The 27,839-nt window shown below is 39.4% G+C and overlaps 1 protein-coding gene across 1 annotated transcript; it reads left to right on the top strand.

The window, feature by feature from the left end:
• The first annotated feature begins 19,415 nt into the window (after nt 1–19,415).
• Nucleotides 19,416–25,346, top strand: PTGS2 (prostaglandin-endoperoxide synthase 2). Its single transcript, XM_016224586.2, has 9 exons — nt 19,416–19,524; nt 19,642–19,785; nt 20,320–20,463; nt 20,775–20,956; nt 21,651–21,734; nt 21,859–22,105; nt 22,391–22,677; nt 23,049–23,196; nt 23,344–25,346. Exons 1-9 carry the CDS (start codon nt 19,452–19,454, stop codon nt 23,751–23,753), a joined length of 1,719 nt encoding a protein of 572 aa, XP_016080072.2. The 5' UTR covers nt 19,416–19,451; the 3' UTR covers nt 23,754–25,346.
• Nucleotides 25,347–27,839: the final 2,493 nt, after the last annotated feature.

Here is a 27,839-nt window from a genome sequence, read left to right as displayed (position 1 = left end):
GTTCAGGAATTCTTTATATATTAGGGACCTCAGCCCTTTGTGACCATTTATATTCTTGTGTATGACACAAAAGGCTGGAAGGCGTGACTTTGCCTGCGTTTCTTAGTGAATCTATTCTCAATATATTATTAGCCTGACTGCTCTCACCTTTGCATGCTCAAATCAGGCTCCCCTTGTTCCTAACTCCTGTCCTGAATTTCCCACCTACCATTAAAGGACATTCATCCTGTCCTAGAAGTCCTAATAATCTTTCAAATGTTTGATTACATTAATATATCCCCAGCATTTAGAAGAGTGGCTGACACACGGTGGTTATGTCATAGCTTAGGTGAAGAAATGAATGGATGGCACTGAGCACCCAGGATCTGCATCTCGCAATGTTGGGGCTACTTTATCATTCTTTCATGCAACAAATATATACTGGATATTGGCTTGTCACAAGTAATTCAGGGACTATAAAGACAAGTTTTAAAATAGATTTAAGGCCTTGTGGAGGAAATAACACACTAGAAATTACTAGTAGAGCGATAAGAATGATAGTAGGATGTAGTCATTTATTTGCTTATCTCCTACTTCTTCCTGCAAAGGATCCAAATGGAATTTTCAGAAAAACAAACAAACAAAACAACTAGAATAAAAGTGTAAAATTTAAATATAAATTTTAAGAACTCCGAATCAAGTAAATATGAATTAAATTAGTGTGTCAAAATCAGAAACCCAAATATGTAGGTCATACGTTCATATATAGTTGTGGTTTCTGACTTGATTTTAAAGTTACTGGCAAATAAAATTTAAAAAAGGGAGAAATTATAAATTTCACCTCTTTTGTTAGCAAAATGGAGAAAACATTACAATCTTTTAGACAATCTTTTCCTAGAACTTAGTTTTAAATGAATTTCCCAAATGGTGCTTTATGTTGGAAGCAAGAAATAATGTCCTAGAAAATGTCCTCAACGCAGCCCTTCAGAGTGTACTAAGAGCTGTTGGAGCACTTTCTCGAATCCATAATAAGCATGTACCAAGGGCTCCGGGGGAACCTGGGGGAAGTTTGCCCACTCTGCCAACTCCTCTCCAGGGGACAGGGCGGTGAGAGGAATGGGTTCAAGTTGAAAAAGAAAAGGGGACAGATCAAGTGCCAAAAGCCATTCTATGGACTGAGGGTAGAGAAGAGCTCTGCCCCTGATGGAAAACAGAACAAACGTAAGCATAGGTAAGGGCGAGGATCAGGGCTGTGAGGAAATCTGGGGCTCAGGTGATACATCAGTTCTTACAACAAGACACCAGGGCAGCAACTTGTTGCTTCGGGCTTTCTTTGGAAGTTTCTGTTTCCTGAATTGGCCTGTTACAGGAATCAGAATATGAAACTCTCTGGTTGATGCCATTCTCTACTCCTCAGGACTAAGAGGGCCAGGTCAAGTAGTATTTCATAAAAGAGGACAAGGTATCTCCATTCATTGACTTCCTATTTTGCACCAGGCGTTTTTCTCATATTATGGCAATCAATACTCAAAATATTTCTATAAATTGAGCTATGATCTTCATTTTGCAAAAAAAAAAAAAAAGGAATGATAAGTTAATAGTCATTTATTTAAGATTACTGTGAAGAATTCCAGTGAGTGAAGTAAAGTTAAAAAAGATTAAGGTATTGTCCAAAGTGACCAGCGTGGTGACCTGGTGGAGCCAAGGTTCAAAACCAGGGTTTATCATGTCAGGCAAGTTCAACGCATGGTCGGATTTTACATCAGTCCATTCTTAATGGAAGTCTATACGTGACCTTGTGCCCAAGGTTTTATAACTAAACTTTACTTTGGACCAGAGTCTGCCTTCTAATAGAAAAATTATCCACAGCTTCCCCCTTATAGGCTGAGGTTCTAGTTTCTTCTTGCTAACCATGCCCCCTCCTCACAGTGATCCCGAGAGACTGACCACTCAGTGAATTACAGTCTTACTTCTGTCTGGCTCTCCTGCCAGGCAGCAGGCTTTTCAAACACAGCACCCCTGAGAGCTGCCCCTCATTACTCACTCCCCATTCATCAGGATCTGAGGTTTGACACTGTATTGCTGTTTTCTTGAAAAGCCATGTTCTGATACCACACACATTGGGCACCAGAGCTTGCCTAAAAATTGAATTTTTTGTTACTGCTTCTAAGAGAAGCCCCATGTCTCCTTTCCCTATAGTTAGCATATGCCAAAACAAAACTCACTCTAAACTTCATATTCATACGCAATGGAAACTATTTTAAAAATTAATTTTCTTACTATCATCTCAGGCATTTTAAGGAAGGTATATTTTCTTAGACAGTGAAAATTCTAAGAAGTTAAAACCCAGCTTAGTTAACCATCATTGATAAACATTATGTAGTGAAGCTGATGAGAGACTGAATATTTTATAAGGCACAGTAAAAAAAGATCCATCTCAGCTTTACTAGTCAGTATTATGATGTTATATATCCTTCAACAATGACCTATCAGCATTTTAATATATGGAAGATGTTTTCTTTCACTCCCCTTACCAGCCTTTTCTCTGTTTCATCATTTGCAATGAATTGTATATTTATGTATAATTTTATCTTTGATAACATCCCATCAGCCAATCACACTTGGAAAATTCTAGATGGTTTACTGCACTGAGTTCCCTAAAGAAGGCAAACTAAGTCACAGGAAATCTGGTGTCTCTCAGTTGAGCCAGATACATCTTGAAGATTTTTCCAATATTGCTCTAATTGTGACTTTATTCTAATCAGTTTGTCTTTCAGACTTTGTTCTAAAGTAGATATGAAACTTATAGGGAGTTTCTCAAAAAGTTTCAACCATTCTAAATTTTCATATGAAATGGTTAGATTCTTGGAGAGGGTGCTAACTGATCTGAACAAGAGCTTTCTTTATACAGGGTTCAAATCTTTAATTCTCTGTTGCCCATCACCATCAATTAAAAAAAAATTACTATACTGCTTTAACATAGAGACAAGAATATACACTGTAAAATCGTAAATACAGCTTAAAGTCATCAGGTGACTTCTCTCCTCAAACCTTCAAGAAGCCTCTGAAAAATCTAAACCATCTATGACTTCGAGACTCTAGACGTTTAACCTAGCATGTCCCAAAAGGTGGCAAGTTTAGTCAAGGGTTCCCCTCTCTCATATTCCTCATAAACTAAGTATTAAATTATGTAACTGGCTAATGGAAATATGCCCAGCACTTTCTTCCTCATACTTTCTCTAGAAAGGATGTGGCTTCTGTTTAGCTCATGGGAAACTAAAGTTCCTGGAAAACAAGCATCCATATCTTCCATTACTTAGCACACAACAGAAATTTTGTTACCATTTCAGGTGTAAGAAAGACCTCTGGACACCCATACCTTAGTCTGTATTTAGCTCTCTGAAAGTGAATGATATATGAAGATTTGTAAAAACAGTATACTAAAATGCTTTTTAATTGGCCTATTTCTAAAGTCCTAGGAAATCCTCACTGGCTAGAGAACTAAAAGAATGTAAATTGTCTAAGGACTAATAAACTCTCTCTCTCTCTTTCTCTCTCTCTCTGTACTAAAATAATACCTGAATAAATGAAAGTGCAAGTAAAAAGCCATATTCTTTGCATTTATCATTTATCTTAATGGTGATGCTTTATGCCTTAATTCACAAACTAATGAGAAGTGGCCATATATATATGGCAAGATTTACAAGCTCATATAATTAATACCACCTGATATTCATGTAGCATTTCATAATACATCCTCTCATTATCACAATAAACCTCATGACAAAAGTCTAGTAATCTCATGTATGATCTATGTTTTACAATTGAGGAAGCTAAGACTCAGAAAGAGTAATAGATTTGCCTAAAGCCACAAAGCTAGAGTGTCAGGAGTGGATGTATCCCTGGTCTTCTGCCCAGAGTCTGGTGCAGCTCATTACATACAGGTTTCCTCATGTTCCCTACATAGGGCAAGTTCTCAGATACCATCTTAGAACCTACTTGTGGTACAGAATTTGAGCAAGTTGCCAAGAATAAATTTTTAAATGATTGAGAGAGAGAGAGATACCACATAGAATAATAAAGCCAATGAGCTTTGGAATCTATGAGCACTTAATTCATTACCCTAACTTGGACAAATTCACCTGTTCTGTACCACAGAAATTTTATGGAATTATTGGGAGTAATGAAAACAAAGTACAGGGCTCATTCATCACAGGCACTTAAGTAAATGGCAGTTATAAAAAGAGTGAAATGCCCTAGTAGAAGTGGGAACGCTTGGCTCATCATCAGAACCATCTGTAGAGCTTTGGAAAAACATAGCTTTCTGGTCTCCAACCTAAACCTGTAGAATCTTTACCCCCATTGACAGAGTTTGGGAATCTATCTTTTTATAAAGTCTTCTCAGATGATACTGATAATCAGCCAGATTTGGAAATCCTTGATTAATTCATAGGATATAAACACTTCACTCTCTCTCTTTTTATGTTTATTTTTTTGGCCTTAAAATAATGATGAAATATAGGGAGGATGTATTAAATGGCTTCTGTGAGACAGAAATTAGGCCAAGCCCTTGACAGAAATTTATCACAGCAACACAATGAGGCAGAAATTACTTTCCCCAAGTTAAAGGAAACTGACACTTAAGAATTTATAAACTATAAAGCCAGAATTAGAACTTAAGTCTGTCTAAAACATTTTCACTCCACATATTATTTTTCTACATATTCATGTTTGCTGCAACTCTGACATATGTTGTTAGTGAAGTTGCTCTCAAAGTTAATGTGATTATGATGATGACGTACTTCGGAACCATAAAATTGTTGATTCTGATTAATGCCACATGAGATGAATAGAGTGGAAATATACAGCATTGTGTAAATTGTAAGATTTTCTCTTTAAGGACCTTGATTGTTTACTTATTTCTCAAGACTGGGCTTCTGAATATAGGTCATTTGATTGAAGTGAATCATCTCTTCTAATGATATTTAGTATAAATGTAATTTTCAAGTAGAAGATTCTAAAACTTAACTTTTTCAATAAAAACATAGGCAGACAAAGCTCACCCACATAATTACAAAAATGTATAACTGTAAATACACATATAATGCATGTCGCAGAGTTCCCACCATTTTTGTAAAAAGTTTAACTGTTAAAATGAGACATTTGTAACGTTAAGATAATTTAATGTCTACATGGACAGAACTTACACTCATTTATCATTCGTTCAATTATTCATTCAATCACTAGGTGGAGTATACATGTAAGAATACAGTGGTAAATAAAACCACCAAGGTCCTCCTTATGAAACTTACGGTCTAGTTGGAGATATGGTTCTTACTCAAATAATCACACAAATAAGTGCAAAAATGCAACTGTGGTAGAACCATGAAGAAAAGGTATATACACTGCCATGGTTAATTTTATGTGTCAACTTGGGCCACAAAATACATAAAAGTTGGGGCCACTGTGTCACGAAATGCCCAGATATCTGATGAAACATGATGCCTGGGTATGTTTCTGGAAAAGATTAACATTTGAATTGTTGGCTATGGTAAAGCAGATGGCCCTCCCCAATGGGGAGCGGGGATCATCCAATCCATCGAGGGCCCGAGAAGAATGAAAAAGTGGAGGAAGATTGGATTCACAGCCCCTCTGACTAACTGGTTGAGCTAGGACATTGATCCTCTCATGTCCTCAGCACTGCTGGTTCTCAGGCCACCGGCGGCTTTCTTGGGTGTCCAGCAGGTCATGGGGCTTCTCAGCTTCCATAATCATGTGAGCTCATACCTTACAATAAACCTCTCTGTATCTATCCTATTGGTTCTGTTTCTCTGGAGACCCTGCTACAAGGGATTATAATTGGAAGGCTTTTATGAGACACTGACACCAAATGCAGTCTGAAGGATGAACAAAATTAACTAGGTAAAGAGGGGTTCCTAGGAATAACATGCCAGGCAAAGAGAAGAGTCCGTATAAATGTTCGGTTCGAAGAATTAATAAAAGGTGAGTGTGAGTAACAGAGAGGAAGCTGAGAGGGGAAGTAGGTTACACAAAGCCTTGGAGGCTCTGTGAAGAATTTTTTCTTTATCCTAAAAGCATCTACAAACATAGAAGGGTTTAAATAAGGGGACAACTTGTAAAATTACTTGAAAAAGCTCATTCTGGCTGCAAGAAAGAATGTATAGGAAGGAAGCAGAAAGGAAATTATGGCTTGAGCCAGGATAGTGGCAGTAGATATGGGGGAAATAAACCACACAGACAATAAAGATATTTAGGAAGTAAAATCATAAAGGCTACAATTTACTCAAAAGTTAGTGCTGAGCTCTAGTTAATATGCATGCTGAAGTATTTATAGGAAGTGGGTTGATTTTTGCAATTTACTTTAAAATGTATGAAAAAAATAAAATGGATGTATGTATAGATAGGTTTATAGATAGATATGTGAAAAAATGAGTATAATAGAATGGTAGAAACTAGATGGTGAGTTCTCTATAAAATTCTGTTGACTTTGCTGAATGTTTAAAATTTTTCATAATGAAATGCTTAAAAAACTGACAAAAATCAATAAATGGTAAAGTTCAATAAATTATCAAAGCTTGATTATACCTTCTCTAATCCCAATGTAATAAAATTTAAAAATACAAATAAAACATAAAAATTCCAACCCACTAAAAATGTACAAATAAGGAAAAAACTCTCAAAATAAAAATTGCAGAACATCTAGAAAATAACAGTAATATAAATATTACATATAAAAACTCTTGTAAAACAGAAAAAGAAAGAACAAATACATCTAAACGTTCAATCCAACAGAAAAAGACTATTAATATTTTTTTAAAAATGAGGAAAGTGGAAAGAAGAAATCAACATGATAAGAGTGTGTGTGTCGGGGGGTGAGTTCTGAGAAGTGGGACAAAGTAAATAATACATAAACCTGTGATCTATTTTTATAAATAAACAAAAACTAATAACTAACCAACCATTAGCTAGCAGAGCTAATCAAAGGAAAAAATCCCCAAACAACAAAAAAATGTAAAAGAAAAAAATAACCGCACTTATAATCCAGATCATTGATTTTCAGCAGGTGTGCTGCAAGAAACATTGGCGTGCCACAAGAATTTTTAAAACATGCAATAGCTGCTACTTAGGGTCACTGGCCTCTTTTCACTTCAATTGTCAAAAAAAATGACAACAGCCAACACAACGATAGCCGTCCAGTGTGTATGAATCAGAATTATACCTATTTTTCTTGGTCAGATAGGCAAAATATATATATTTTCGTGTGCTGCAGAATTTTAGTAATCTGTTTATGTGCTCCATGAGATGGAAGAACTTGAAAATCACTGTTCTAGATAATTGCAATAATAAAAATTAAATACTTTGCTTTATTCTACTTAAAAACCTTTGACTATCTGGATTTTAAAAAAATATTGTTTTCAGAAAATATAAATACCATATTTAAAATCATAAGAAATGGTAAATTCAGGCTGATTTTAACAGAAAAAAAAATAAGCAGTGGTCTAAGACCTACTTCCTAAAACGGTACTGATATCGTTACTATAACCTGGTTATTATTAGCAGGAAAGGAAAAAAGGGAAGACTAGATGACATAGGCATGCCACTTACACAGCTTTGCCAGGAAGTGCAGGCCACATTCTCCAAGTCTGTTCCCCGCAGGTCACTGGGGGAAGGGACTGGACAATAGATGCACGCCCAGGAAGGCCTGAGTGACATGGGAAGGCAAGTCCCTGTCAGTCACAGCTGGGAATGAGGCAATGGCCAGGACAGGCGTGGCCACTGCAAACTCGGGAAAATTTCATATTTAAACCCCTGAACAAGGGGAGCTCTCTCTCTGGCTGCTTGCCGGTGCTCCTGGGGGCGCACTCGCCTGCACTCACGCACACAGTAGGCTGATGGACTGAGTCTAGCCTGAGGCTACCTCAGACCTGCTCCACCATGGACCTGGAAGCTCTGGACACTGGCTTTGCTTTTAGCTCTGCTAAAGGCCCAGCTGCACCTTTTTCAGGACCTGGTTAAAGGACATGGGACTTCACAGCCCGAAGAATGTACCTCCATGAAAAGACAGCCTTTTCCACATCTCATCCTTCCATGGGGGCCTCCAGAAGTGCTCATTCCAGCAGCTCCCCAAGAACCCCACTCCCACTAGCAGCAGAGGATTCCCACTTGTACATTCTCCTGATAACAGAACCAGATCTACGGTTTTACAGAGAAATCACATCAGTTACTCAATGTCTAGAACATTTTACTTATCCCAGACCCTACAGAATAAAAATGGGCCAGGCCTTCCACTATAGAAGCCAGAGCTGCCAGCCTTGCTTCCCCAGCCTCCTGTGCCTGGACCCGGGCCCCAAACCTGGGTTCCTCCATCAGGTGTACACAGTGTCGCTGGAAGTCAGCCAGCGACTCAAGACCAGAGCTCGTGTCAAATAAAATCTCACAACAGGGAGCAGAACTGCAGCCATTTCTGATTTCCAGAGACAAGAGTGGCGTCGAATCCAGTGGCACCTTCGGGAATCCCCGTTCCCTGTATGGGCCGCTCAAGGCACAATGCCTGGTGCCCGGCGCTGACAGAGTGCTGCTTTCTCCATACCAACCTGGAGGGCGTCTTGGGGGTATTGTTCCTGGCCGTGTAGCCTCCTAGTTTAGCTCTCAGTATTCTGAGGGATCCTCTGAGACTCCCAAATGCTCTCATGAATCCATTTTTTACTGCCATTAGAATGAGTTTCCGCTTCTTCCAACTGGGAATTCAGACTGATACACAATAAAGCATTGGTAGGGAAAGCTTTTAAAAGTATAGCCATCTCATATATGCTATCAGCGTTCATGTAAAATTCATTTAATAGCAGCAGCTCATAAAAAGAATAATTCACCATGACTCAGAGGGGTTTTCCAAAGAAAGTCTCTCACTATTAGGAAATTTACTGCTATAATTAATATAATTAAAAGGTCAAAGGAAATAAGCCATTTAGTCATCATTATAGATGCCAAAAAGACATGTGATAAAATTAAACATCCATTTCTGATTCAAAGTAATCTTCATAAAACTGAAAGGGTGGTTTCTTTAACATAATAAAATACGCATTTTAAAAACTCAGAATTTTGATACAGATATAAGCTTTGTATCTCCTATTCACAGAAGGCACTTAGTATTTTGTGAAAACATATACAGCAATCAAAAAGGTGATATTGCATAGAATGAAGAAATTTAAAATAGATATGTGATTTTCCTCAATGTATTAAGATTACTCAAAGTTAAATTTTGAAAACAAACAACAAATGGCCTAGTAAATACTAAACGCACCCATTAAGTCGCTTTGCCATTTCTGTTCTGTTTTTCAAAATCAATTTTTACCTTAAAAAGGTGGGAAGGAAGTTGGGTGCAGGGCTCTTCTTTAAATAGAATTTTCTTTTCCATTTACTTCTAAAATAAATCACATGAATCACTTATAAATAAAAACAGCTGATTTACAGAGCAAGGTTTTGCTTAAATGCCAAATGAAGAATGTAAGACCTAAGTGGAATCAAGTGAAACCACAAAAAAAGGAGATGCATTCTGGATTGTTGAATGTCGTATCAGCCCTGTGATCATCTGTAGGAAATAAAATTTCTTCCAACAGCCAGCAGCCCAAGGACTGATCTGACAATAGTTCAAAGCATACAATGTAAAAGGTAAAAAAGGGAAGAGTGGGAATGCAAAGTCTCAATGGCATGACACAACAGTGACCAGCCTCCATCTGGAGCAATGGATTCCAGAAGCGTTAGGTGTCTTCTGGTAACTCCAAGGGGTCCATCTATTTCATTTATCGTCACTACCAGCTGATGAGTAGATGAAGAGACTGAGGAACAGCAAACATGACTTATCCAAGGTTGTAAGGTCAGCCTCTCAAATTAAGAGAGACTGTTTCTTTTATTAGACTATGTCGGAAATAGCAATGGAGTTTTTGAGAGAAGATTTAAATATTTTAGAGCACATCAAATTAGGTTATGTAGATAAGAAGCGCATGATAAGATGGAAGGAAGAAATATAAACATACTAAAAAGAAGTGGCTGGTACCTATAAGAGAATCAGGCAGTCTTAGTATGTAACAGAACACAAGCTACCATCCCACGCTCTTTCGGCGATGTTTCACTTCTAAATAAATTTTATTAAAATATTTTTTCCTTATTACAAAGAAATTAGCATTCATTTAGAAAATACAAAAATATAGGTGAGCACAAAGTTGGAAGTAAAAACTACCTTTAGTCCCACCACTAAGAGATAGCCACTCTTAAAAAGAAAATTAAGTGCCTGCTCACTACCAGATACCACTGTCTCTCAGGCCTCATCTCCCAAGATCTTCTTGACTCCCTTCCCACGAGGTGTCTGGCCTTCTCACATTTCATGAACATACCTAACACTGAGCATTTTTACTCTATCACACTTATGTACGTAAATATGTAAAAAGTGTGACAGTTCTTGTTATGTAATTATAACTCAATACATGAACACTATGTAATTTATGATTAAATTATCAAATTTTCAGGAAAAATGATCTCTTGGGTTTTTTTGCATTTCTTTGCTTCTTAGTGTAAACTAATTTTTTTCTTCTAATTATTAAGCAATTCTTTGTTGGTTTAGTTGGTCATGTCCTTTGCCTGTTTACCTATTGGTACGTTTGATTTTTTCATTTGCAAGTATTATTTATTTAATAAATACCATAATTATTTAACAAATATATTCTCTTAGTATGATTTTCCTTTTAATTTTGTTTATTGTGAGCATTTTAAAAAATATATCTTTATTGATTTCAGAGAGAAGAAGGGAGAAGGAGAGAGAGAGAGAAAAAACATCGATGATGAGAGAGTCATTGATCAGCTGCCTCCTGCACGCCCCCCACTGGGGATCGAGCCCACAACCCGGGCATGTGCCCTGACCGGGAATCGAACAGTGATCTCCTGGATCCTCGGTCCATGCTCAACCACTGAGCTATGCCCGGCCAGGCTATTGTGAGCATTTTTTAAAAATACATGAGTATTTTAAATGATTTTATCTAGTCAATATTTTTTATGTAGCTTTTGTCTTGATCACAGAGTCTTATTTATTTAATATTTAGAGCATAAACCATGAATTAGGTACATATACTAGGTAGCATTCTAGGTGTTAGAGATACAGGAGTAAAATGAAGAGACAAGGATCATACTCTCATGATGAGTATGTTTGAGACAAGAAGTAAGTAAATAAATTTAACAGAAGCATATAATGGAGAGGGTAACCAGAGGATATAATATTTGAGTTGATAGCTGAGAATTAAAAAAAAAATTTTAAATCCAGCCATGCAGAGGAAAACCATTCTGGGTAAAGATAACAGCAAGTGCAAAGGCCTTTGGGCAGCAAAAAGTTAGATGAGATTGAGACACACAAAACCCTGTGTGACTGGATCACAGGTAAGGAGAATGAGTTGTGGGAGAAAAAGTTGGAGAGGTAGGTAGGGCCTTTGTAAAGAGTTTAGATTTCATTTCAAGAGCAAAGAAAAGCTGTTAGACTTGACAGGTGGAATGTGATGACTAACATCCCTTTTAAGAGCCTATGTTTAAAAACTAGGAATATTAAAATTGACCTAACTTCAGCCTAAGTGCTTTCTACGTAGCTGTTGGGACTCATTTAACTAGAAACCCATAGGTAGGAAAAACCCTAGGAGAAATCAATCAGGACCCCATCTCAATAATGCCATCAAGGATATAGGTCCTTTGTCACACCTTTTTCTTCTATCATCAATATGTTGACTTGTACAAGATGACCACGGCAGCGAAGGTCATCTAATTTTTGAAGTTGATTTCATGGAAGACAGATTCATCCATTTATTCAATAAATATTTATTAATCTCCAGTAGTGCATTTCTAGGTACTTTGAATATAATAGTGAAAAAGATAGACAAAACCCCCCTATCTTCATGGAATTTATATACATTTGGTGGGGGAGGACAGATAGTAAACAAAATATATTAAGAAAAATTTGAAGCATGTGAGATGCTCGTAAATGCTAATAAATTTTAAACCTGGGTGGATTGTGAGGCTGTTAACTCCTATGGGGAATATTTTAAAAAATCACGTTTTGTTGAGGATAAGTTTGGTTTTCAGTATGGTCATAACGAGAAGATCAAGGGGACAGCAGGAAGAGTGGATGTGTATTTGGATTTGATTACAGGACAGAGATACAGTTTTGGAGGTAAGAACCCCTGAAGCTCTTGTTGAAGGAAATGAAGAAGATGGAAACCTCTAAGACAAGGGAGTAGCTCCAAAAATGTGAGAGCAAGGCCTTCCATGAGTGCTCTTTCTTAATAGGAGAGGAACGAGACAAAGTAAGTTCTTCAGATGTTTGCAAGGGAATCACTATCCCTGGGGCAGAGGGAGAAATGAGTTGAGAAAGGAACATCTGACATTATTCAGCCCGCAGCATTCAACCTTAAAGATTTTTACCCGTGATTATGATTATTAGGCAAACAAATATGTGTCGCCTTCAGCAAAACGGTCTTGTGGCTCATGCGGTGCGAGTTGTTTTCTTACATCCCTAAGTGCAGTGAAACATCTGCGAGGGGAGAGAATTAACATGTGAACAAGTGAAAAGAGAACAGCTAAAATCTAAAGTCCTTATTTAGAGGCTGAGGTTCTTTTTGCAATGAATAAACTTTCATTTTGGGGGGAGCAGTTTAAGGTCACAGCAAAATTGAGCAGAAAGTACAGAGAATTCTCATCTACTCCCTGACCCCTCCCAGCCACCGCCACTCTCAGCATCCTCACCACAGCCGTACACTTGTTACCACGGATGAACCTACACGAACATATTGCAGTCCAAAGTCCATAATTTATTATTGTTTTGGACAGTTATGTATAGATGAATTAAGAATAAAAAAAAGAACCCTGGCCAGGTGGCTCAGCTGGTCGGAGCGTCACCCTATGCACCAAAAGGTGGCAGGTTCAAGTTCTGCTCAGGGCACATGCCTGGGTTTCAGGTTCAATCCCTGGCTGGGGCCTGTGTGGGAGGCAATTGAACCATGTTTCTCTCTCACATGGATGTTTCTCTCTCTCTCTCTTTCCTTTCCTCTCTCTCTAAAATCAAGAAAAATATATCCTTCAGTGAGGATTTAAAAAAAGAGAGAGAACAGAAAAATAAGGCTTTTTAAAAACAAAAAACTTTCTCTTATTCCTTCTAGTCTAACGCTCTTCCTTTCTTTATGTAACTCTTGAGTTTCGGACATTTTCCCTTCCTCTGAATAACTTATTTTAACATTTCCTGCAAGGCAGATCTACTTGCCATAAATTCCCTCGTTATTTGTTTGAGGAAATTTTTCTCCTTTGCTTTTGAGGATAATTTCCCAGGGTACATAACTCTGGGTTGATATTTTCTGTCTGTTTCAACATTTAAAAATTTTAATCTTTCCTCTTCTTGCTTGCACGGTGTCTGAGGATAAGCAGGATATAATTCTTATCTTTGTTCCTTTATAGTAAGATGTTTTTTCCTCTAGCTTCTTTCAGTACTTTCTTTTATTTCCTGCAGCTTGAATATCACATGCCTAGGTGTTCTACGGACACTTTTCTACTCAGTGGTCTCGGAACGTTCTGGATCTGTGGTTTGGTGTCTGACATTAGTTTGGGGAACGCTCAGTCGATATTGTGTCAAATATTGCATCCATTCCTTTCTCCCTTCTCCTTACATTTCCATTACATATATGTTACCCTTCTGCAGTTCTTGGATATTGTTCTAGTTTTCAGTACCTTTTCTCTTTGCTTTTCAACTTTGGAAGTTTTTATTGACATATCCTCATGCTCAGAGATTTTTTTACTCAGCCATGTCTACTCTGCTAACTAGCCCATCAAAGGCATTCTTCACTTCTATTACAGTGTTTTTGATCTACAGTATTTCTTTTTTATTTTTTCTTAGGATTTCCATTTCTCTGCTTACATTACCCATCAGTTCCTGCATACTGTCTACTGTTTCCATTAGCATCCTAGCGTATTAATCATGGTTGTTTTAAATTCATTGTCTGATAGTTCCAATATCTCTGCCACGTCTGAGTCTGGTTCCAATGCTTGGTGTGTCCTCTTCCAATTGTGTTATGTGTGGGGTTTTTTGTTGTTTTTTGTTTTTTGGTTTATTTATTGATTTATTTTTAGGTTTTGCCATTTAGCATGCTTTGTGAGTTTTTGTTGAAAGCTGAACATGGTTTACTGGGTGGAAGGAACTCTGGTAAACAGGCCCTCAGTAATGTGCGGTAAGGTGGGGGTCGGGGGGAAAGTGTCCTATATCCCTATAATTAGGGTTCAGTCTTTTAGTGAGCCTCTGCCTCTAACTGTGAACGTCACAGGTGCTTCTCAGCTCCCCACTCCTATGCCTTATAAGGAACAGACTATATGGAGGAGTATTTGGATGTTTCCCTTTCTCACACGTGGAAGGCTAGGCACTGAAGTTGGGTATTTCCCTTCCCCCGGGTCAATTAAACTCTGATAAAATCCCAATAGTTTAGGCTCTGGTAAAAGTTTCTCTTGAGTGCAGGCCTTATTAAATAGAACAGTCTATTCTGGCATATTTCAAAATGGTTACTTTTCCCCTTCCCCTGCTAATCATCCAAAGGGATTATTGCTTCTTCTGCTGTTCACTGTGAGGACCTGGTAGAGCTTCAGGAAGTAAAACTCACAAAAGAGGAGTTTTTAACACAGACTTATCCACACTGAGCATCCAGCAATCCATCAATTCCACTTCCAGGAACTGGTTTCCATGGAGGTGTCTGCTTGTGGATTTCTGCCCTCCTAAATTGTGCTTCTCTGTGTGGCCTATCTCTCCAATTTTTAAAAATTGATTTGCGAGAGAAAGAGAGAGAAACATCAGCCTGCTGTTCCACTTATTCATGCATTCACTGGTTGGCTCTTCTTGTATGTGCCCTGCAGCCTTGGAGTACTAGGGCAACGCTCTGACCAACTGAGCAACCGGGCCACAGCCATTCCTCCAATTTGGGGGTCAGTGTTTTATCCTGTCACCTCGCTTCTCTGAAGGACCTAAGGGGAGTGTTGAATTTTCAGTTTATTTAGATTTTTACTTGTTGTTAGGGTGAACTGGACACTCCAAGCTCCTCATGTGGCAGATCAAAAACGGAAAGTCCTAAACCTGATATTTTATTGGTTAGTGTATTCTCACCATGCCCACCCCAGTCCACCCTGCTCACACTCTCCTGCACTTCCTTGGCCCCTTCTGAGATCCCTAGCTCCAACACAAGCACCGTGTTCAATCTATCTTGGCTCATCTGAGTAGTTTTGATCTACAACCATGAAAAATGAAGAAAAAGAAAAATCTATCAGGGATTTGAGAAAGAGGAAGATGATTAGTGTTTTATAAAACACAGGCATGGACATTATTTGGTATTTCTTCATTGTCTTCTATGACAAGGATATTTTGTTAATTAAAAAATATATATGCTTTTGTTTACAGCCTTAAAATTGGTCTTCTGTAGCCAGTACTGGGTACATAACCAGGATTTACTAAGGGACTAAAGAAATCTTTTCTAACTAGCATTTCTACCCTTCAAAGAACAGACATACTCTGTGTCATAACCTTGGTAAAATATCTCTTAAGAATAATGCTGATGCAAGATGGCAAAGCTCTTTTTCTAGTAAGTATGCCACGAATGAAAATGACTACGGCAATCTCCACTCTCTCTGAGTGAGTCACTAAATCAACCAAAGGGAGGGAAATGGAAAGAAACTCCTTTCCTGAAACGATGCACGTAAGCATCCTTCCAGGTCTGAGTGGTACAACCCTGCCAAGGGCAGTAAGAAATGTGTCTCTGAAAGATGTCAGCTCATTTGGAAGTTTGGATATTGAGTCTTTGTTGTCCATTTCCTTTTAACTTCTATGAATGGCTTATCACTTCCATTAATAACTATTTTACTCCTTTTCAGTCGATTCATGAAAGTGAAATCTAAAATGAACACTGCACATGTAGCCTTTAAAAACATTATTGACATCAGACATAAAATCTACCTAGCGATCTTCACAGAGTCCTAGAGAAAGGGAAGTTGATAAAAATTCAAGTAGCAGAAGGGGGCAGTAAAACTCAACAGAATACTCTGGAAGATTTTCCCTTCAAATAGATGATTTCCCAACAAATTTCAGAGACTAACAAAAGAAGTACAACAGATACGTATATTTATCTAAATATACACAGAAACACTAAATACCTACAAAAGTGAGAGCTACGATTTTTAAATAATCAAAACCTTATTTTCTATGGTATGATATATCATGGCACAACATTCATATTACTTTTCCAAATAAAACAGGTTTTAGCCATTTAGATTTGGTTTTGGAAATATAATGCTCTCCCATGGCCAGCATCCCAAAACAAACTCTTCATTTTATTTTCTTGTCTCAGACTTGTCAAAATTATTTAATAAATCCTACCATAACACTTTTTCCTCTGGCCCATACTTGTACTTCCTTTCTAAACTGTGTCCGCCCTTGAAGTATTATTTTTCCTTGAATGCTTTCCTGACTGCGCGGGCACCTAGAATTCTCTCCACTCTACCTTGCTAGGAGTTACAGATTAAACCAAGCCATTTAACCAAATAGATGTTTTTATTGAATTTCCACTATGAGGCCGATTTCAAGGTCCAAGTAGTCTAAATGTGAATATTCTCTATGCCCTACTTTGTCCCCACCTTGGAATTAAGTCTCAGCACACAACAGAACACACTTCTGTACATAGTAAGTATACAATTAAGATCCGGTGAGGGGGATACTGATGATGCCAACCTCAAAATGAATTCAGGATCACAACGTAAAAGTTCAGCACGCTCTCGGAGTCAGAGTATGGATTCTTACACGGCATCTCCCCGAGCCTGAATGCAGAGTCCCAGAAATCAATTTAAACTTTGAGTAGATACAACTCACTTAAAATGAAATAGGAAATTGGGTTAATTGTTTCAAAGATCTATGTTCTTAGTTGAAATTTCATGTAAGACAGTACAGTAAATGGGAGTGTCACACATGGAAATATGACTAGAGCAAAGTCTTCCTGGATGAAATGGAATTTTAGTCATTTGTGTCTCCTGTAGAACCAGATAATGTTGTAGATTGAGCAATATGATAAAAAAAAAAAATTTCCAAGTGAATCTCCTTTTCTTTTAGGACTTCTACAAACGGTGGCAGCTGAGGTGGCTTTATTTCAGGTTTCATGTAGTCTTTTTCCATCAGTGCTAAGAATGTCTGGCTTCGCTGAACGCTTTCCTATTCCACTCTGCTGCTGCTGCTTTCTTTTTTTTTTTTTTTTTTTTTTTTTAGCATTTCACCTTCACACGCCTCTCCCCAACCACTTCCAAAAGGTAGATACTAAACACAAACGAAGGATGAGAAAATTCAAAACTGTTAAAAATCACCCTTCCTTTACATCTAGTCCATCCAACTCCTCATCAAACTACGTTTCACAATGAGGATAGAAAATCCAGCCCTAAATGCAATGTTGTCCTTTGACCCAGGAATCCGCTGCATCTTCGAAAAAGTGGGCAGAGAAGACAAAAAAAAAAAAAGACCACAAACTTTTAAAATCTCTCTCTCATTTGTAAGGCTGGTGACCAAAATGATGGAAACCACGTGGCAAAGAAATGAATGCGTTGGAGCAGGTGTTCTGCACATCGAGCGTCTCCGCGGATCCTGGGCCTTCCGAGGGAAGCAGCGGTCTAGGGGGGCAGCGCGGGTCACGCCGCTTGGGGGGGGCGGGCGGAGGGGTACCCCTCCCTCTCCAAGCCGCGCGGCGCGGATGGCGGCGTGGGGAACAGCGTTTCCTACGCTCAACCCAACTTAACCATAGAGAGAAGTGGCCGAAATGTGCACTCACTATAGCTATTGTGTTTCATTCGGCTAACCTACAATTTAAAAAAATGTGAAAGGTCTGTACGTGCCGCCAATACAGTAGGTTAGGGGTTGTCACGAAACATCAGCCCTGACACTGGAAATACAGGACACGGGGAAGGCGTGTCAGCCTTTCTCGGCTTTGATGGTCGGGGACAGTCGAGGCTGTGACTTCCCAGCTTTCCAAAGGCCGAGGGACCGGGACGCGGCGGTGACGCGGCTGGGGGCAGGGAGGGGATTCCCTGCGCGCTCCGGAACCGCGGCGCGCGGAGCGCGGAGTCCCGCCGCCCAGGCTGGGCGTGGGGAGGCACCCGGCGCGCCCCGAGCCCCGGGGGCAAAGGAGCTGGGGGGGGGTGCGGGAAGAATGGGGGGGAAGGGGGGAAAGATCGGAGCATGGCGGGGGGCCATCCGACTTGCATTCCCCTCGGGGGAGCCGCGAGCAGCTTCCCGAGTTCCCGATTTTGTCATTTACGTGGGTAAAATTATCCGGCGCCGACCGGGGTCTTGCGCAATTGGAGCGAGTTGTGGGGGCGGGGGCTGCGGAAAGAACCAGTCACGGCGTCACGTGGGCCGTTTTCACGCTTAAAAGGAAGGTTCTCCCCGTTAGCCGCCAGTTGTCAAGGGACCTGAGCGAGGGTCCGAGCACGCCCAGGAATTCGCGCCGCGCACCCCAGCTCCCGCCGCTGCCCGGAGCCCGCCGCCGCCGAGATGCTCGCCCGCGCCCTGCTGCTCTGCGCCGCCCTCGCGCTCCGCGCCGCAGGTGGGTGCCCGCGCCCCGCGCCCCCCGGGGCCCCTCGCCTGGAGACTCTCGGAGTGGGGAGTCTGCAGGCTCTGTAAGGACCTTGGCCCACTCGAGCCCCAGAGAACTGGATCGCACCCCAGCTTTGCCCCCGCTCTGCGCATCGCGGGCCAGTGACTGAACCGTCCGCGTCTCCTTTCCCGTCTGCGGAATAGCGATAATGCTACTAACTTGCAGGTTGCCGTTTTGACGGGGCGGGATGTTGTCGATAGAAGTGAAATGTTTTGTGTGTGGTACCCACTGCTGCTGAGTGGGAGTCATTGTTTTCTTTCCATACCCTAGCGAGTGCTTTCCTGCCTCGGGAAAGCCCAGGTTATTTTTTTTTAAGATAAGCAAAATACTTTTTTAAAAAGTAAGCTGTTTTGACTTTGCAATTTGCCCTAAATTTTGGTTGCTCTACTAGATCGATCCATTTTAAATTTGAGAGTGCTACTTATGTGAGCTGCTTAATAATGCCGATTTGAACATCTGAAAAGTTACTAAGGAAAAGCTTAGCAACCTGACTTCTTGGTTGAGTAGTCCATTTTCCGTACCTAGAATAGGAAGCTGGTGTTGCTACCTTATAACCATTCTGTGAGGCAGGTTTAAGAGAACTGTTTTCCCATGACTACCTGTATATTCCTAGAATTTGCTACTGTAAAGTTGACCCATAGTAAGTAAGACAGAGAAACGAAGTCAAGATTAAGACACCGAAGAACAACTTATTTATCATTTTTAACTCTTATTGTAGCAAATCCTTGCTGTTCCAACCCATGCCAAAACCAAGGCGTGTGTATGAGTGTTGGATTCGACCAGTATCAGTGTGACTGTACCCGGACAGGATTCTACGGTGAAAACTGTTCAACACGTAAGTTTGCCCTTGGGTGCCGTGATTGGGAAGAGGGGTATATAGTTGTCATTTTGCAGATTTGCCTCTTGTAATATGCCCCATTAATTTCATCCTCCTTTTTTCCTCTTATTGCAGCTGAATTTCTGACAAGAATAAAGTTATTCCTGAAACCCACGCCGAACACGGTGCACTACATACTCACCCACTTCAGGGGCGTCTGGAACATTGTCAATAACATTCCCTTCCTGAGAAATGCAATCATGAAATACGTGTTGACGTGTGAGTACCTTCTCTTTTTTTCTAAGGTTCTCGGCTTCCTCAAAGAAAAATGTCCTTTTACACTACTTCCGATTACCAAACCTAATCCAGAAACATATTTCCAACCTTATCAGAATGATTTTAAATATTTTAAATCTGCCTTTTTAGCTTGCCTTCCATCTTAATGGCCAAAAATAGAGACATTCAGTCCCATCCAATTTATAAAGTTTTGTCTCACAGTCAGAATTTTGCTTATAGTCCTGCGTATCTTTTCCAAGCTTCTTGGACGGTTCCTTGAAAAATCAAGATGGTAGACCATCTGGTCTTGTGTAAAGTATATGTACTTTATTAAAGATGCATTTTAATGAGTCATTGTTTGTAAATACAAGTGGCAGTTAGAATTTAAAGTGTCATTGTTTTTAAAAGGATATCATTGTAGGAATTAAATTCAATCCTTGGTGCTATTTTGCACACTTTACAATAAGAAATGAACATTGATTTGCCTTGCATATGGGAACAAATTAAACAAGATTTTTTTTTTCTTGAAAATTTCAGCCAGATCACATTTGGTTGACAGCCCACCGACTTACAATGCACACTATGGCTATAAAAGCTGGGAATCCTTTTCTAACCTCTCCTATTACACCAGAGTTCTTCCTCCTGTGGCTGATGACTGCCCAACTCCCATGGGTGTGAAAGGTGAGTGAGGAGGCAGTTAGAAATGTAGTGCAATGGGGTTGGGTTGCTCCTTAGAAAATTTGACCCTACATTATCATTTATGTCTTAATGTTTTCAAATTCTTTCATCAAAATTAACTAAATTCAGACTAGTTAAACAATACATAAAATTATTGAATAAGAAGTTGTTTCCCAGTGTCTTAGAACTGTTGTTTATATTATGACTCTAGTCACAAGTGTATTTCTCCTATAAGCGAGGAAGGCTCTGGTAAATTGACAGTACTATCTGCTTTCTTGAACATATAGATGGATTCTTGCTTTCTCATTTTTCAGGAAAGAAAGAGCTTCCTGATACAGAAGTGCTCTTGGACAAGTTTATAATAAGAAGAAAGTTTATTCCTGACCCCCAGGGCACAAATTTGATGTTTGCCTTCTTTGCCCAGCACTTCACCCACCAGTTCTTCAAGACAGATCATAAGCGAGGACCAGCTTTCACTAAAGGACTGGGCCATGGGGTAAGTAAGACAGAACTAGATCAGAAATGTAGTGAATCATAGTGAGGTGCTAGCATTAAAGATCACACATTTATTTCCTACACCAAGTAATTCACCCTCTTTGTAAAAAGGGTCCTGTCTATAAAAACTTTAGTAAAGTTTTCATTTTAATGCACTGGTTCAGTAAAAATACACACACACACACAAATACACACCCACACACCACACACACACACACACACCAATTATAATTTGGCTTTTATATTTTTAATTAAAAATATTAGCATTGCAAAAAGTTATGTCTTTGAAAACATGTTTGTACCCTGATTATGCTGCTTTAAATATTATAAGGTGAAATTTTTTGCAACATTATTACCTTTTGGATTTCAGTTTATTAATCAGAATTTTATATCAATAATAAAATTTCTGATGCTTTTTAAAGGAAATAACCATATAATTATGGCAAAGTATATGAGCTACTTATAAGCTACATAGGAAATACTAATACCTCTAAACACAAAAGACATGTATAGGTTTGTAGCTTCAGTAGGTAAACATTAATTTAGTATTTTGTGGTTATGAAAAAGTGTTTTGAGAATTTTTTATTGAAGCAAGCTAAGTCATTAGATTATTTAACGATAAGTTATATCACAGATGCTTTATATAAGAACAGCTTCAACAGCAGCAAATTGAAAGTGTTCTGTAAATCTTCCAGGTGGATTTAAATCATGTTTATGGTGAAACTTTGGATAGACAGCATAAACTGCGCCTTTTCAAGGATGGGAAAATGAAATACCAGGTTTGTCCCATTTGAATATTAAAAATTAGTTATGACTCACCCCTTTACCTGTATTTTTAAGTCTCTGATTGAAATGTTTTCTTCACTTTGAAATGAATGTTTATTTATTGCCATTGTTTTTTAGCTAATTGATGGAGAGGTGTATCCCCCCACAGTCAGGGACACTCAGGTGGAGATGATCTACCCGCCTCACGTCCCTGAGCACCTGCGGTTTGCTGTGGGCCAGGAGGTGTTCGGCCTGGTGCCTGGTCTCATGATGTACGCCACGATCTGGCTGCGAGAACACAACAGAGTGTGCGACGTGCTTAAGCAGGAGCACCCAGAGTGGGATGATGAGCGGCTCTTCCAGACCAGCAGGCTAATCCTGATAGGTAAGAAATACCGTAAATAAAACTGTCTTCCCCGGGGAAAACGAGTTCGTTACCTTTGCCGTGCTTTAAGGCATTCTGGGGGGATGGGGTGAATATAAAATCATGTGCTCCGTGTTAACTCCACTGCGAGCAGGACTGTCATACAGACCTACCTTTCGTGTAGCCACGGCAAAAATGAAAAGTGGAAGTGAAGGGATAGCAAGTGGACCAGGTTGCATTTTGGTTGCTTGAAAGTTCGTGATCAGAAAGAATTGATGTTCTACATTTTATATTTTGTGCCAATAGGAGAAACTATTAAGATTGTGATCGAAGACTATGTACAGCACTTGAGTGGCTATCACTTCAAACTGAAGTTTGACCCAGAGCTGCTTTTCAACCAACAATTCCAGTACCAAAACCGCATTGCTGCTGAGTTTAATACCCTCTACCACTGGCATCCCCTTCTGCCGGACACCTTCCACATCGATGACCAGGAGTACAGCTATCCGCAGTTCGTCTACAACAACTCTTTACTGATGGAACACGGGCTTACCCAGTTTGTGGAATCATTCAGCAAGCAGATTGCTGGCAGGGTGAGCAACATTATTGAAAAACAAAACAGAGAACTGGTCATAACTAGGGATTTCTGCCATAGAAATGATTTTTCTTAGACTTACTAAAAAAGCGATTGTTTTGCTACTAAAATTCCTTTCTTGAAATAAGAAACCTAACTTTTTTTTCTTTTTGAAAAGTCAAAGGTTTTAGTCTAGTTACCAAATGGCAATATGGAGCCATACCTTAAATATAGATATCTTCAAAAACTTTCTATATTTCAAACTTGAATAGTTTAAGCCTCAGTTGGGAGCATCAGTCTTACTTACTTTGTGCCCAAGGGATGCTTTTAAAATAGAAATTGTGAATATGCCTAAAGAACTTGTTTTCTAACGTAATTCATTTCCCATAGGTTGCTGGCGGTCGGAACCTTCCAGCTGCAGTCCGATACGTAGCAAAGGCCTCAATCAACCACAGCAGGCACATGAAATACCAGTCCCTTAATGAGTACCGAAAACGCTTTCGGATGAAGCCCTATGAGTCATTTGAAGAACTTACAGGTGAGAGAGGGTTTCTAAACTTCCTAAAAGATTCAGAGGGCCAGATGCAAACAACAGAGGCGTTGGAAGCAAACTGAGCAAAGGGGTAAAACTATTTTTTGCACTTGGTGCAGTTTTACATTGGTCGTGTCTCTGTCGCCTTCACAGGAGAGAAGGAAATGGCTGCGGAGTTAGAAGCACTCTATGGTGACATTGACGCCATGGAGCTGTACCCTGCCCTTCTGGTGGAAAAGCCTCGCCCCGATGCCATCTTCGGTGAGACCATGGTAGAACTCGGAGCTCCTTTCTCTTTGAAAGGACTGATGGGCAACCCCATATGTTCTCCTCACTACTGGAAGCCCAGCACTTTTGGTGGAGAAGTGGGTTTTAAAATCATCAACACTGCCTCCATTCAGTCTCTCATCTGCAATAACGTGAAAGGCTGCCCCTCCACCTCGTTCAGTGTTCAGAACCCGGCCCCCGCCAAGACAGTCACCATGAGTGCCAGCCCCTCGCACTCCAGACTGGACGATATCAGCCCGACCGTGCTCCTGAAGGGACGCTCAGCTGAACTGTAGAAGCCTATTGATCATATTTATTTATTTATATAAATGATTGCTTTTTAATTATTTAATATTTATATTAAACTCCTTATGCGACTTAACAGCTTATCTGTTAAGGAGAAAAGGGGGTTACACTTGTGAAGATTTTTGTGTTGCTGATGTAAAGGTGTCTTTTCTCGAAGTTAAAGGGAAAAACAGCTGTCGTGTGACATCTTTTTACTTGAATTTCAGTCTAGACTGTTACAGTGAGCACCAGAGCTGTTACAGATGGCAAAATGCTGCACATTTCTTCCTCCACTTTCTGAACTTCCAGTGTCTCTTCCACGCTACATTGGAAGCAGCTACCTGCACACTGGTCCTTTCATTTTCTTCTAGCCCTTTTGCGAAGAGAAGCTCTTCTGGTCAGTTTATTTCTTCTGTTTCCCTGGTTTCAAGATCTGAGTTCATCTTTCATTGGACTCTAACTATAGTTTCTGATCTAAACTTTTGCAAGTTTTCAGGAAAACCTCAGCTCAGGACTACTATTTAGCTCCTCTTACGAAAAAGAAAGGAAAGCAAAAGCTCTCAAAAAAGGCCTTGATGAGAAGGCGTGCTTGTGTTTTAAGTGGGAGACAGAGAACTTTATTTATATTTAATTTTAATGATGTGTAACTGAAGAAGCCCACAAAGAGAACTGCGAGGGGTTCTTGACAAGAAGAGCATTATATTCCTACTCCAATGAATGCCCTTTTCCTTTGAAAACAAAAGCAAACTACTCCTGACTGCTCGCAGGAAGATAATGCTGCTTCTTGTCCGCATCTCATTGTCAGCTGACATTTTCTGGTACTGTACATTTCTTAATTTATTGAGGATTATTATTTATGTTTTGTTAGGACATTATTGTTATAAACTGGGTTGAAGCCTCTCTATCTCTTTTTTGGGATTACCTCTTTGAATTTTGAAAACCACAAGAGAAATTATTGGGTTAAGATGTGAATTAACTTTCAGGAAACCATCTCTGGTACATCGAGATATAAGGTTGGAATTTATGTCTTTAAGGTTTATCTGTACACCAGCCCACAGAGAACATTGTGTCTCATTAGCCTGGAAGTGCCACAAGACTGAGCTTTTATACATTTTTTTAAGGACCTGTGGATACTACATTAATTCATTCTGTCATAACTTATTGAAGAGACATTCTATGCAAAGTACTGTAGATTTTAATATTTTTAATCAAGCACTGATTATGGGTAACATTAATATTTATGTAAATAATTAAAAGCATGTCTCTTAGGTAGAGGGAGAAGATGAAATTTCATTAAAGAGAAATAACTCAGGGGAATTTTTCTTTAAGATTTTATATTTAAAAAGTGAATGGTTAAAAAAAGGAATAGTCAATATTAGCAGGGGTTTGTATTAAAAAACTGTTAACTTCCCTGATTTAAAAACTGAGCAGTTAACAACATCAATCTGCTGTCCGAACCCAGGAATTCGGAATGTGTATGTGAATGTTTTGGTGCCTCCGACTGTATTTAAATTTATGTAAAGTACAAGTGTTGGAATGTCTGTTTATTTTTATACTAAAGAATTGAAAAATATCCTCTAAAATAAATTTTGACTGTTTCCATATACCTTTGTCATGTGATGTGTGATTTCTCTAAAGGGTTACATTTAAAAGTAAACCGTTGCTTTGTACTTTCCTGCCTCTTCCAAACTAGCCTCGCCCTTAACGAAACCGTTCTGCCCTCGGTCACACGGGCTTCCTGGGGTCACCATTTACAATCTACTCGCTGCCTCACCATACGGGAAAACACGTGCTTTCTGCTATAGGATATAGCAACAAACTTGTTTCCATTGCCTAATCTAGGAGGAAAAAAGCCAAGTAGCCAAAAGGCAACGAATAAGAAAAGTGTAAGGAAGTACAAAATTTAAAAGGAAGTTTAAAGAGGAAGAGATTACGCTCAGCTGGGCAAGTCATTGCTACCTGGCTCTCTGGCTTTTGTTGTATGTCCCCTACTCTTGACATCTTGACCATTTCGATATCCAAAGGGACCGTGTATTTAACAATGCGCCCGGCCTCTTCCTTCCTTGGCCTCCATTCCTGTGATGCCTTTTCCACCGCGCTTCCCATGACCACACGTACCTTGAGCTCATCATAAACTACTGTCCAAATCTTGATGTCAAGCAGCCTCCTTTCTTACCAACAGCGGCAGCTCACCTATTTTAATACCCACACTCTAACTTCTAACTGTCCAGTTTCACTGGGCCTACTGACCCACCAACCTCATCACTTCAGTATTTTTCACCCCATTTATCTCAACTTTTCCTAACTTAGGCATCTAGCCCAGATTCCACTGCCCTTCATTACGACGACGACGACTCCCTCGTTCCCAGGTCTACTCTCCTTCCATTGTCCTTAACTGGCGCACTTCATTAATATTGGCTTCATGATTTGCCCCTCTCCTGGTCTTTCACAGAGTGCTACTACTCAGATATTTTTAAAACTTCATCCTCTCTGTATCTGTAACTCAAGTACTGTCTTCCCCCTCTCTTTAACTGTACTCTTCCAGGTGAGTTCTATCCAAGCTCAGAAATCGAAACACGACTTAATCGCTCCCAAATTATGTCTTTAGAACAAGCCTCTAATTGTCCATGGACAACTTTCCCACTCAAATACATAAATCCTTAAAAAACAGATATCCACTCTGAAAAATAGTTTGGCAGTGTCTTCTAAAACTAAAAATTTACTTACTATATATATACATAAAGTTTTCTAGTGATGTTATAACAAATTACCACAAATTTACTGGCTTAAAAAAGCACAAGTTTTTTATCTATATTTCTGGATGTCAGAAGTAAGAAACAGGTTTTATGAGTTAAAATCAAGGTATCAATGGGGCTGTGTTTCTTCCGGGCACTCTCGGAGAGAATCTGCCTCTCAACCTTCCAGCTTCTAGAGGCCAGCTTCTGCATCCTTTGTCTCATAGTCCCTTTCTCTGTCATCAAAGCCAGTGGGGTAGAATCTTCTAATATCTCTGACTCTGACCCTCTCGCCTCCCTCCCAAAATGACCTTTTTGATTACTTTGGGCCCACAGTGATAATCCAGGAAAAATCTCTCTTCCTCATGATCCATAACTTTTTCACATATACAAAGTCCCTTTTGCCATGTAAAGCAACATGTTCACACATTCTAGGGAGGAGGGCATAGACGTCTTTGGAAGGCCATTTTTTTGCCCACTACATTATACAACCCAACAATTGCACTCTTGGGCATTTATCCCAGATAAATAAAAACCTATATCCGTGCAAAAATCTGCACATGAATGTTCATAGATACTTTATTCATGATAGATTTTAAAAACTGGGATAAACCAAATGTCCTTCAAAAGGTTAATGGTTAAACAAACTGGCAAATTGTGCTATATCTATCCATAAAGCACAATGCAGCAAAACAAACTTCCGATGGATGGAACTCAAGGGAATTAGGCTCAGTGGGGGGGAAAAAGCCAATCTTACAAAGTTACCTGCTGTATGATTCTATTTATGTAACATTCTTGAAATAACAAAACTATAGGGACGGAGAACAGATTAGTGGTTACCAGATTAGGGATAGGGGGTTAGCTACAGCTATAAAGGGATAGCATGAGGAAGCCTTGTGCTGATCGAACATGTCTGTATCTTGACAGAGATGGTAGTTACACAAAGCTACATGTGTCGCATAATCGCATAGAACTCTACATACACACAAACGCATGTAGACATGGCCACATCTGAATAAGCTCTGTTCATCTTACCAAGGTCAATTTCCTGGGTTTGATATTGTACTATAATTATGAAAGGTGTCAGCACTGGGGGAGGAAGTATAAAGCTTGCATGGTACCTCTCTGTATATATTTTTGCAACTTCCTGTGAATTAATAGTTATTTCAAAACAAAAAGTTTAAAAAAAGAGGAAGAGACGCATTGTCGCTCTTGGTAGAGGGAATAGGTTTACAGGCCATTTTTGTACCATGTGATTTCCTTAACCTTCATCCAAACTGCCACAGTAGATTGGATCCAACCCACGATGGGAAAATAAATTGATCTCTACAAGGAATTTGAAATTAGGATGGAGATTCTAGT

The sequence above is a fragment of the Miniopterus natalensis genome, chromosome 19 (genome assembly GCF_054644295.1).
Source record: "Miniopterus natalensis isolate mMinNat1 chromosome 19, mMinNat1.hap1, whole genome shotgun sequence".
NCBI classification, from domain to species: domain Eukaryota; kingdom Metazoa; phylum Chordata; class Mammalia; order Chiroptera; family Miniopteridae; genus Miniopterus; species Miniopterus natalensis.
Note: the sequence above shows the minus strand (reverse complement) of the source record. Positions and strands in the feature narration are given on the sequence as shown.